Raw genomic sequence first — 13,156 nt, forward strand, 5'->3', positions numbered from 1 at the left:
TTTAGTGGTTTTTTAAAGTAGGGCTCTGCTTCCAGGTTGGAGGATACCCCATCCCAAGCTTTGGGGGTTTTGTGCAGCTATTTTCAGTGATATTCCCAGGACCTATAAGTTTTCAGTTCTTCTAAGGTGGTATGATCTAAGGAGAGGTGTTTACTCTTCTCCTGGCCTTTGCTCTGATCTTTGAGGAACCACAAGCACTCTTTTCTGCCATGGAACTGTGAGGAAGGTCCCTCCTTTACTGTGGCCCCAAACTCTGCTATGCTAACTGCTCCTGCTCACCCTGGGACTTCCACCCAGGACTCAGACAAGTATCTGAGTATGGGCAAAAGCAACAGAGTCCTGCCTCAGTGCTAGCAAAAATGCTCCTGTAATTTCCTTCTGACCAGTTGTTCTACCCCCTTACTGTCTGTGAGCTGAGAGCTCAGGGAACAGCTGCTGCCACTGCTACTGATTCAGTCACTCCCAATGCCTATTCCTGGTTTGCTGTGGCTGAGGCTATGCTGGCATGGACTGCAGTGAACCTCATTCCACTCTTACCCACATATGGCAAAACTTTCCTGCTGACCTTTCAGGTTGTCTTTGGCATCTGTGGGTTGAGAGGTCTGGAAACTGACTTTTCGGTCAATGATTCATTCACGCTGACCTCTCCTTTGGGTTTTCTGGGGCCTGGTCTACACTAGCCTGGTGGGATAGACCTTTCCTGCCAAACTTCCAAGTTGTCTTGGGATGGAAATTTGTTCCACTCCATCTTTTTGTGGGTTCTGCTGCTTTAGAAATTGGATTTAGAGTCATTTTGGAAAGATTTTTGGAGAAGTTTGAGGAAGAGCTCAGGCAAGTCCCTGACTTAGCTCAGACATCTTGTCTCTGCCTCTGTTTCTTTAGACTCTTAGCTTTCTTAAAAGATCAACTATGCTCCATCTTTATCTGTGATATAATCACTTTTCACAAAAAGAATAAATAAGGTTCTAAATACTTGTTCGAGAATGCCCTTACCCGATAAGTCATATTTAGTTCACTATTCTGCAGTATGGACTATGTAAGAAGGACTGACTAAGATTTTATTAACTAAAGTATTATCTATTGGGGGTATTGTGTTTTTGTTTTTGCTTTTGATTTTTAAAAGGTAACTAGAATGCGTAATAAGTTTAGGGATATTTCCCCACCGGGTGAACATAGTTTAAAAACATGGTTTAAATGCTTAATCCAGAGAGTAGCCAGTATGTGTGTATAAGTCTTTAAAAATCAAGTCTTTAAATTACAAGTCTTTATAAAAAATCACTCTCTGCTTACTGTATATTCTACAATTGTAGTTTCCTTCAGTTTTCAAGATCAGACATGTAATTTACTACTTAAACAATTGGGTTTGCTTAATACCACATTTGAAATTGTATAACACACAATTTAACCACATTTTTTAAAATTTTTCAATCCAAAGATAATTTTCACACGACCTTATTTGGATCATAAGATCATTTTGGAGCTGGACAGGAATGTTGCCTCCATATCTCTACTTAACAATTCAATACTCGAAACAAAACAAACAAAAAAACCCCATAAACAAAATCTCAACTTAGTTATTCTAACTTGACAAACAAAATAGTCTTTGTCTTCTAAACAAATACTGATGGTGTTGTCAGAGGTTTAGCATCACATTAGGGCCTGGAGTAAAAGGTTTTGTTGTTGTCGTTTTTTAACACAAAGCTAATAAAATTCTTACTTCTGAGAGACACAATCCTGTTGAGACAAGAGAAAGAAGCTTTCAAGTGTTCATAGGATCATAGATTTAGATCTGGAAGGGGCCTTAGAATTTCTCCAGTTCACACTTTTCCTTTTTCACTTGATGAAATTGAGGCCCAAAGAAGTTGTGACTTACCCAAGGCCTTGTGGAATAAGTAACCTTGTGGAATATGGACTCCAAATTCTGTGCTCTGCACTGTTTCCCTTCTACTTTCTACACTTCATTCAGTGTAACAGGGTAAATCTCAGAAGAAGAAAGTTGTAAATGGTGAACAAAAACTCTTTTGCAGGGGCGGCCAGGTAGCGCAGTGAGTAAGAGCGTCAGCCCCGGCATTGGTGAGACCCGGGATCGCTTCCGGCCTCAGATACTTGGCACCCACATAAAATAACCAGCCATGTAACTTGAGCAAGTTACTTAACCCCAATTGCTTTAAAAAAAAAACTCTTTTGCAACATTTGTCCTTAAAAATAAGAAACTTTTATTTATGACAGCTTCACTTGTATCTACAACTGCTCCTTTACAAGGCCCCTTTTCATAATATGCATAGGCTTATAAGAATCTTTGGGAGTTATGCCTCTAACTGCTGGGAATGAATAATAGGGAGGCCCAGTTCATTAGTTTGCTGTTGAGGGAGACACCGAGAACAAAAGTTCATAGAGATAAGGGCTCTGGTGACATCTCTAGCAACAACTTCAATGTCCTGTTTTTGTTCAGATTTGCATTACTGTACAATAAGTTATGTACAATATTAGGCATTAATACCTTTAAAAAATAACGTGCAGGTGCTGTTAGACCACTGGAAATGAGGGAGTTGGCACTCTTCATTAAATTCCTCTGCTTCCTTTCACAGATATGCCAAAGCCTCCTAAAGAAGATCTTTTCATCTTACCTGATGAATATAAGTATCCATTGCGGAACAAGCGCTCTCTCCTGAAAACCCACAAAAATAATGAACTGAATGTGGAAACACTAGTGGTAGTTGACAAAAAGATGATGCAAAACCATGGTCATGAAAATATTACAACATACGTCTTGACTATACTCAATATGGTACGATAGCACTTCTTGTTGAGGCCAACTGGGTAATTAAATCTTTCCTAATATCTGTCGTATTGCTAAATTAGCATTCGCCATTCTGTTACTTTACTTGGGGATTCATTTAGCAATCCTAAGAAACCTTTCTTGGTGAATTTAACAAATTCAATTCAACAAATATTAAAGTACCTATTATATTCATGACATTGGAGCAGCAGAAATTTCATAAAATATCCCCCGAAAGATTTTATATCCTTAGAGTAATGAGACATATACACAGATAATTATAATAATATAAGTACATGAGAGAGGTCAAACAGAGAGACATGAACTTTAAAGAGTAATGGAAGTATTTGAGTTTGACTCAAGACTTTGTGAAAAAGTTAATAATGATATGATCATCACGACAGCTCACATTTATAAGGCACTTTAAACTTTTTAAGACACTTTCGAGATGTTATCTCATTTGTTCTCACAACAAACCCTGTGTGGCAAATTCTAGTATTATCTGTATTTTACAGATGAAGGCTCATACTGAGCCTTAAGTGACTTGTCCAGCATCACATAACTCATAATAGTACAAGCCAAGATGTGGAACTTGACCTTCCTAGCTACAAATACTCTTATAAGTTGAGCAGTAAAGAAAGAAAGGGTTATAGTAGGTAATGGGGGAGAATGTTCTACATAGACATTTGCCAGAACAAATGACTGTAGGTAGAGGACGGCAGGGCAAAATGTGGGAACTGCAGGGAGGACAGTTTCATTGGGCTGTAAAGTCTGTAAAGGGGAGTGGTGTCAAATAAGGTTGGAAAGATAATTTGGAACCAGATAAAGACCTCGAAGGACAGGCTAGAGAGTTTTCATTTTATTTCATAGAGAGAGTTCCTGAATGTTTTTGTGCAGAAGAGTGATATGATTAGGCCTACATATAAAAAAGATTACTTTGTTAACAGTGTCAAAGGTGTTTTGACATAGGGAGAGACCAAAATCATAAAAACAAATCTAGGTGGCTAATATGAAAGAAAGCCCAGTCAATGAGATATTGAATCAGGGTGTTTGCAATGGGCATAGAATTGAAGATGGATATGTGATATATTTTGTAAGGAGAACTGACAGACTTAGCAACTAATTTTATTTAGAGAGTAAAAGAAAGGTAAAACTCAGAGCTGATTCATTTGTAGGTATCTCTGTTCTAGGGGGTTTTTTGTCATTAACTTAAGGGAAGTAGATTTGGAGAAAGAAATTGGGGAAAAATCTGTGTAACCACAATAACTTCAGTGTTCATGATTACTACTACTACTACTAATAATAATAATCATAACAACCTTGAGGGTAAATTCCAAGAAAAGGTTGAAATTTTTTGAGTAGAGTAAAATTGTTTCTTTTTTCAACTAGGAAGTAATATATGCATAGATATTTAAATGTCTTGTGCTCAATCATTCTCTGCCTTCAAAACAGAAATGCTGAAAGCTTGATTAATGTGACATAATTTTTAAGATTAAAAAACAAGATATGTAAGGATACTTTTTTCTGTTCAAAATGCCTTTCTACTGACATTGAAGTGAATTGTTTTATACCAAGCATTACATTCTCAGTAAAGGAAGCACCACCTCATTCATTCTTTTCTCCCTGCCTTTCATTCACTCAAAAAGTACTTATTGGGGGCGGCCAGGTAGCACAGCTAGTAAGAGCACCGGCTCCAGTGTTGGGATGACCTGGGGATCAAATCTGGGCTCAGATACTTAGCACCACACCAGAAATAACTAGCCATGTAACCTTGAGCAAGTTACTTAACCCTGATTGCTTTAAAAAAAATTAAAAAGTATTTATTAAACACATTTTGTGTAAGGGATTATCAAGACATAAAATGTCCTACATGAGTGAATTTTTTCAGACAAGAGAACTTTAACTCTGTAAGTACTAACACTTTTTATCCTAAGCACTTTTGGTGGAACTGCTTTTTAAGCAATGTTGGTCATATTTTCTTGCCTTAGTAAATAGAGTTGGTTAGAAATATTTTTGTCTTTTCTTGATGCCTCAAGATCCTCACTGGGAAAATCCATTATTATACTCTGTTGTAATAGAGTGATACCCTCAGTGTTTAATAAAACAAGTTTCATTACATATTTGCACAAAATGCAGAACTCTCCTATATATGGTACCCTCTTCGAGGTACCCTTAGAGACTGCTGTGATATACAAGACAATTTACCCTCAATTCTTCAGAACCATAACATTTCTTCTGTCCATGTGCCTCATCTTTTGTGCCGTTGTTCTTACTGCTTAAACAAAACTCTTTTAGTGTTAAGTTACTGTCTAGTTCTTTTTTTTTTTAAAGCAGTTGGGGTTAAGTAACTTGCTCAAGGTTACACGGCCAATTTTTGTGTGTGGGTGTGGGTGTGAAAGTATCTGAGGCCGGAACCAATCCCAGGTCTCCCGACTCTGGGGCCAGTGCTCTTACTCACTGAGCCACCTGGCCACACCTATGTCTAGTTCTTTCTGCTGATGGAATATTGCTACTCACTACTGTCATAAGGGTTTCTTATTTCAATTGCTTCTGCTAGGTTGACATTTCTTTCTTCCTCTTTCCCCTTCCCATTCTATCTTTTCTTCTTTTTTTTTACCTCTTGCACCTTTTTTGCCTGATGTTTCTCGTTCTCCTGGACTTTGATGCCAGCCAGCATATATTGGCATTGATAGCTATCAATAGCGATGATCAGTAAACCAACCAATCAAGTATTTGGCTGTTTCCATTGCTGTTCATGGTTCAGAAGCTCTTTGTTTCATTGTGTCTTTCTACTTCAGGCATTGTTGATGGTGTTTGAGGTTTCTAGAAGCTTTAACTCCATATAATCAAGGTATTAACTTCAATATATTCAGTTATCTAAGAAAATCAGGGCTGCAGTTTCATAACAAAGTAAATCTGCTGTCTGAAAATAGTACTTTAAAGCAAGTTATATGGAATAAGTGTAGGCTCCTGTCACAAATGTACTTTCCTTGTTTTCCTCAGGTGTCTGCTTTGTTTAAAGATGGAACAATAGGTGGTAACATTAACATTGCAGTTGTGGGTCTGATTCTTCTAGAAGAGGAGCAGGTATAGTATTACTGAAAGTTGTTTTGTTTTGTTTTTGTTTCTCCAGAGAAGTGATGCAAATTCAGTCTTTTACTTTCAACTGTATAATAACCATCTCAATTTTGCCTGGATCTAAGAATATTTTCATGATTCATATCTAAAGTAATTAATTTTTCATCAGTTAGTTCAATAGGATTATTTGATTTCTTGTAGTTTGTATACAGAAGGGTTAAATAATCGTTCAGTTGTCTTCTGCAAATGGGATAGAAGGCAGGATAAGAATTGCCTGCATTTTTTAAAGAGATCAGAAGATTTAAGTTGGTCTGTATGCTAAAAAAAAAACTACAAATATATTTTTAATATGGGATACAGACCATATCTTTTGCTCCTTTGAGATTTTAGAACAGCAGGTGACAGTGCTGGCAGCAGAAAACAAACCAAAAAAAAGTGTATATTCTGTTTATTTCATAGCACTAAAATTGATTATTTTGGTATAATTTTTCTTGAGATCACTGGAAATTATTCATTAACATTAGTTCTTTTATTATGCCAATGTTTCTCACTACTGTTGAATTCATTTTCAGATCATAATGGTTTTGAGTTCCATAGAGAATCAACAAAACTAGAGCAATTTTTACTTTATAAACTCACTTTTCTCCTTGGTAACCAATTTGCCAGTTATATAAATTATATAATAATTACATTATTATATAATTTATATATCATTTATATATTATATATGTTATATATAATTTATAAATTTATATATAATATATTATATAATTATATAATATTAAGTTATATAAATTCCCCAAAGCAGAATCTGACTGTGTGTTTAAATGGTGACCATTGTAGTGATTTCTTCTTAGTTCTAGGTTTTTTTTTACTAGTTACTGGTTATATACATCTCTAGGAAGAGAAAGGAAAATACTTTCTGCTGTCACGATCCCAGACCCCCTTTTGACATACATAACTTTATGATTTTTCCATGTCTGCCATGATGAGGAAACTAGGTAGGAAGAACAGTTCAATAATAAGAAAGAGTACATATATCCCTAGCTCCTCTTTGCTCAGAACCCATTCTGACTTATTTGGGAAGGGGGAGGGGGAGGGAGGTGAAGGAGGGTACTGTGGCATAGGCTACATGTTGGAAGGACAGTCATTACCAGATCCTGTCTTCTTCTTGCCTGGCAAGAAATGGATAATGTTCTGGAAGAAAAATACAAAGGGGCTTTATTCCTCCTTTCCAGTGAACCTATCCAATATCCAACCCTGTTCTCCTCCTGCAAGGAAAGAAGAGCAAATTCAACTCCAAGGTCTTATTTTGTGTGCTGAACGATCAGTGTTTCTCAAGTGACAGCTTAATTATTTTGTGTTTTAAAACTTTTTCACCTTGGAATTTATCCAAGCTGCAAAGAGGACAAGAGCCTGTCTTTTGATCATACACCTGTGTTAACTTTAATTAATGTAATTTTCCTGGAAATCACCAGCTGAAGAATTTCAGGCATGTTGTGTCTTTTCAAATGTTTTGTACATTGGCATTTAACTTAGGTTCACTCCTTTCTCTAGTTAAACCAAGATATTATTTTAAGCAGAAGACATCATCATTTGTTAACCATAAGACATTTTATACTTTTAATACTATCACTGTTATTGCCATTTTCTCAAAATTTATTTTTATGTTGTTGAGCCTCTAAAAATACAAATTTACCAGAAAAATAGGGTTCCTAAAAGTAGCAACTTAACTCATAGCATAGTCAATATTATGAAACTGTTTGCCTCTGAATTCTGCCCATGCCCACCATTTTCTACCTCCTTTACTAAAGTTCCAATTTGTCAGTTTTATAAATTTCCCAAAGCAAAATCTGTCCATGTGTTTAATAGTGACCATGGAAGTGATTTCTTCTTAATTCTAAATTTTTTACAAAGTTTCTAAAAGTAAGATTGATGTGCTTTCTCAGTGCTATCAAAGTGAGCTTTGCTCAAGGTTGTATCTTAGTATAGTGGATAGAGAGAGCAGACCTAAGCATCAAAAAGATCTGGCTTCAAATCCTGACTTTGGTACACACTGACTGAATGATCATGGACAAGTCACTTAACCTTTAAATGCCCCAGGGCAACTCTTTAAGCCTGTAGGTTGCAGAGAAAGTGCTGACCTGCATTGATAGAGACAATGTCCTTGTCCATGATTTCCCTATGTCAAGAAATCAGAAGCCCAGTGCCTACCCCTTTTTACCACAATTATAGTAATGCAGGGAATTCTCACTGAACAGATATTGCATGCACTCAATTATGAGCATCCATACATAAGCATCCCTGGTTGGTAATCCCTAATTGTAAATAATAAAAACCAATAAAATGCATATTAATCATTACAGAAGTGCTGTATGATATTGCAATGCCTCACAATCATCCTGAAGAGATCAGCGCTGTAGGCCACAGCAGGGTAGAGATGCTGGAGCACAGCCCTGGGAAGCCACAGACCTGGGCTCTAGTTAAATGTCTGTCTCTGGGTCACTCTAGACACATCACTTAATATGTTGGGCCTCAGTTGCCTCATTTCTAAAATGAAGGGTGAGATTTAGCCTTTTTTTGTATCACAGACCTTTTTTGGTAGTCTGGTGCAACTGATGGACCTGTTTTCACAATAATGTTTTTAAATGTATGATATAAAATTCATAGGCTCATAAATGAAAGCAATAATACTGAAATAAAGTTATTAAAATATAATAGGACAATGAAGTGGTACAGTAGATAGGGCATTTCCCTGGAATCAGGAAGACCTGAGACCAAATTCTGCCTTAGGCACTTATTAGCTATATCAGAATAGCAAGCCACTTAAACTCTCTTTGCCTCAGTTTCCTCATCTGCAAAATGAGGATAATAATAATAGCACCCTCTTCCCGGGGTTTTTGTGAGGATTAAATCAGATACTTTCTACAAGGCAGTTATCACGGTGCCTAGCACATAGTACATGCTATATAAGCACCAGCTATTATTATTATTTTTTAAAATAAAAATTTACAGATCCCTTGAAATTTATCAACAGTCTCCTTAGGGCCCCATGGATCACAGGTTGAGAATCCTTGGACTAAAGGATCCTTCATATTCCTTTCAACTCTAATTGTCTATAAAGATATCATGAGTTTGGGTTCACTTTGTACTATTTTATGAGATATATTTGCTGATATTACCATACTTATCATTTGTCTCTTTATCAGAAAGGCAAAAAAAAATGTAATCTGAATTTTCTGATCATTTGAATTCATTATGATTAATAAATATTTATTAAGCACCTATTATGTGCCAGGTATAGTACTAAGCACTGTGAAGTTTTGCTATGATAATAATAATGTTGATATTGGCGTTATGGTCTTTCCTGAGTAGCCAGGACTTGTGATCAATCACCATGCTGACCATACCTTAACTAGTTTCTGCCAGTGGCAATCTGGATTGATAGGAAAAGACGGAACCCGCCATGATCATGCAGTCTTACTTACCGGTCTGGATATATGTTCCTGGAAGAATGAGCCATGTGACACTTTGGGTAAGAATTTTTGCGTGGTATTTTCAAAGATATGCATCTATACTGAACAGGTGCACATATAATTGTAACTTTTGTATATAGACTTTTAATTATGGTATCACTAAGTGTATTTTTATGTTAATGGCAAGTGCCTTTCAATTTTTTATTAAGTATAGCATTGGAGAGTGAAAATTTCTGTGTGCAAGCTTACTTTTTTCTAAATATCAAGCTCTACCTTAAGGTATACCACTAGTTCATGTAACAAAGAATTGTTTCTCACCAAACACTAAAGGCACGAGAACTAGATAGTCACAATTTTGAATCTTAATAAACTTGTTGCAAGTAATTTACGATGTATGGAACTCATTTAAATACATGTTTAAACCAAGATCAGGTTCATCGTGCCTGAAGTTAAGATCATGGTATTCTTGGAGAAAATAAATGTTATGATAAGTTGTAGATATTCTATAGAAATGTAGTATTCTTTAATTTTCCACCTTTCCATCATCAGCTCAGTTTCAGGAATGCTCCTTGAAGGACCCCAGGGTTGACTTCCTCTTGGAAGTTGCTCCTTCATATTTTTTTCTGAAAAGTCAATGAATAATGCTCTAATTTGGAATAATACAAACTCTATCTCTCCTCCTTCAATCTTTAGTGAAGATGAGATATTTACTATACAGATTTGGCCCAGTTAAATCAATTAGTGGCAAGATGCACATGTCCCTTTGACTCAGGCTTTGGGTAGCAGGAATTTGTGGAAAAAAATCCAGATCAACAAAATAATTCAGCCTCATCATATTCCATTACAGTGCATTATGTGCAGGATGTAAAACCTCAGCTGGGTTTTATATGTGATGGATGGTCCTTAGAGCTTCTGGAAATAGGTATCCTTTCTTCATTTTGAAAATAGCCATTATATAGCGCAAACCCATTTTCCCACAAGGGTATCAGGGAGAGAAATTAGTCTAGCAGATGAAAGATAAGAGAAAATAGTTCTTTCTTTTATTTCTTTTTCCAGTAACCATGCTGCACTTTTCTTTTGTCTTCCTGTTCTGTAGGATTTGCACCCATAAGTGGAATGTGTAGCAAATACCGCAGCTGTACTGTTAATGAAGATACAGGTCTTGGCCTAGCTTTTACCATTGCCCATGAGTCTGGACACAAGTAAGTGGAAATCTGCCAAGGAGCACAATACGGAGGGACAGACCTTTTGTGCACTTCTCCTAGTGACCTGTGCCAGAGTTTGAATTGCAAGAGCTATTCCTATTATTTCATCACTCAAAGTATTAACCTAATAAATCAAACCCTTCACATGTATAAGAATTTGCTGAACAATGAAATAAACCACCATTGAACATCTCTGTGAAATATTAACACAACAGTGCTTAATTATAGTTCATTTTCATTTTCATTTGGGTGCCCTATTACATTGTAAAAAAATATAGTCACTTCAGATTAATAATAGACTAGCTGGAATAAATGCATGTGTCTAATTAAGAATAGGGATGAATAGATGGCTTGGATTCCCTCACATGAAATCTGAGGCCCTAAGTTTTGAAGGCCAAATTGAGTAGGAGCTTTTATTTCTTTTCCTCTAGATTTGAGAGCATACTTACACTGCAAGAAAATATGCAACTCTATGTCTAAACATGAGCGCTTTTCTTCTCTTTTCCTTCTTTTTTCCATTCATACATGTATACATGTGAAAATGAAGGCAATTCTTTTGATTAGCTCCATTCCTAGGGTGAAGTGGTCAGAGCATCTTCCCAGGGCACTGAAATTTCAAGTGTGACAAAAGCACCGACTAGAGAAGTACTTTGCCCCAGTGGACACACTCCTACAACCTACTCATCTTTTCTTCAGAAGTTCCCCACCAAGGATCAGTCCTTTAGCAACATACAAAATTTATGCAGGGATGCATTCTCTCCCCTACTGATATATCCTCTACATTCTTTCCACTCCAAGTTCAAAAATTCCTAATTATCAGTACTTCTTTGTATGATCTACTCTTTAGTTCTACTTCCAAGATTCATGTTTTCCAATAAGTTCAATTGAATCATTTACTAGTTCACTTTGGAAAACTCCACATATATTTATATATGTGTCCCAAAAGTCTTAGGGCAGTTCTAAGCTTTGGTGGCTTAAAATGACCTTAGAATTTGAGACATCCAAAATGTGTGTCTATGTTTGTATATATGTGTGCATAGATGTATATATAACAGAAATGTGTATTTATGTATTAATGCATTAGAAACCTTACTATTTTTTTCCTGTTTATGTGGCCAGTTAGTTGTTTAAAGTACATTGTGCATCTTGGGTTTTTCTTCAACATAGGCTTTCGTGGCTATAATGTATGTCTGTGTTCACAAGGAGAAATAGATGAGAGAGTGTGAAAAGATCAAATCAAATCCAATATAGCTACTACTATATAGCTCTCAGCATCTGTCCTAGTGATCATCCATCAGCCGCATCATTTTGTCTGTGAAATTTGGAACATTTATTCAGATGGAGTGAGCAGGATTTTAGGGCAGCTAGGTGGTGCAGTATATAGACTGCCAAGTCTGAAGTCAGGAAGATCTGAGTTCAAATACTGCCTCTGGCACTTACTAGCTATGTGACCCTGGGCAAGTCATTTAACCCTATTTACCTCAACTGTAAAATGATCTGGAGAAAGAAATGGCGAACCACTTCAGTATCTTTAAATGGGGACACAAAACTTTGGATACAACTGAATGAGTAATATTTTAAAATAAACGACTTCAAGGAGTATAACTTTAAATTATATATTAAACTGTATGTTATGTTGATAACGTCCTTTATATATATTTTTTTTCAACTCAACCCTCATTGTCAGAGATCTCCAGTGTGAGACACTCCTTTTACCAATACAGAGCAGAACCTGCCCTTTCAATTTAAAATCTTAAAGCAATGGTGTCAAAGTCAAATGTAAATGGATCCTTCTGTGGCATATTGACATAGAAAACCACAAATTAACATTATCTATATTGTATTATATTTTAAAATTTATTTTGTTAAATATTTACCAATTATATTTTAAGCTATTTGAGCCCTACTCTTCTGTAGGCCTCGTATTTGATACCTTTTTAGAGAATTTCCTGGGGGCATTTAGAGCTTATAGAACTTGCCCAAGATCACACAGCCCTATGGGTCAGAGACAGGCTATGAACCCAACTCTTTCTGACTCCAAGGCAAGCTGTCCATCCACTGCAGCATTCTTCCTCTCCTGCATTGTCTTGCCTTTAAAACATACACATATTCAACACATATATATATATACTTACACACACAACTGAAAAAGTTTGTCTTTCTATCCATCAGAGATGCTGAGTTCCTAAAACTTAGCAACACTCATCTTCAAAGCAATCCAATGGTAATCCTATAATTCTCTTCCCAGGTCACACAATGAACATGTTTGAAATTTTTGCTGGACAATGTACAACTAAGAAATATACTTTGTTATCTTTATAGCCTTTACTTTACCTTTCCTCACCTTCTGTTTACACTGGCAAGGAAAGTAGTGCTGGTAAATGTGTTTTTATGAAACTCCCCTCTCCTCCCTGTCTGTTATAAAATGAAATTAAATCCCTTATTCATTTTCTCCAAAACTATTCAGAGGATTCAGCTGCTGTGTGTGTATGTGTGTGTGTGTACATGAGCTAGCTTCAAATGGAATGTATGAGAGTAACTATGGACCTTGACTCTATGTGAACTGATGACCTCCAAATGGAAAGCTTTATATCCCATTACTGATCCCCTCATCATTA

General features: G+C 36.2%; 1 protein-coding gene across 1 annotated transcript in view; it reads left to right on the top strand.

The window, feature by feature from the left end:
- The window catches only part of ADAMTS16 (ADAM metallopeptidase with thrombospondin type 1 motif 16), a 248,323-nt gene that overhangs the window by 93,050 nt on the left and 142,117 nt on the right, over nt 1–13,156 (top strand). Inside the window, exons 5-8 of the mRNA XM_069076863.1 lie at nt 2,589–2,788; nt 5,783–5,866; nt 9,233–9,392; nt 10,430–10,535. Of these exons, the coding sequence (XP_068932964.1) occupies nt 2,589–2,788; nt 5,783–5,866; nt 9,233–9,392; nt 10,430–10,535 (550 nt within the window). The remainder of the gene's footprint in view (nt 1–2,588; nt 2,789–5,782; nt 5,867–9,232; nt 9,393–10,429; nt 10,536–13,156) is intronic.

The sequence above is a fragment of the Petaurus breviceps genome, unplaced genomic scaffold, assembly GCF_028583685.1.
Source record: "Petaurus breviceps papuanus isolate PSGF00001 unplaced genomic scaffold, PetGlider_PUasm1.0 151, whole genome shotgun sequence".
Taxonomy (NCBI): domain Eukaryota; kingdom Metazoa; phylum Chordata; class Mammalia; order Diprotodontia; family Petauridae; genus Petaurus; species Petaurus breviceps.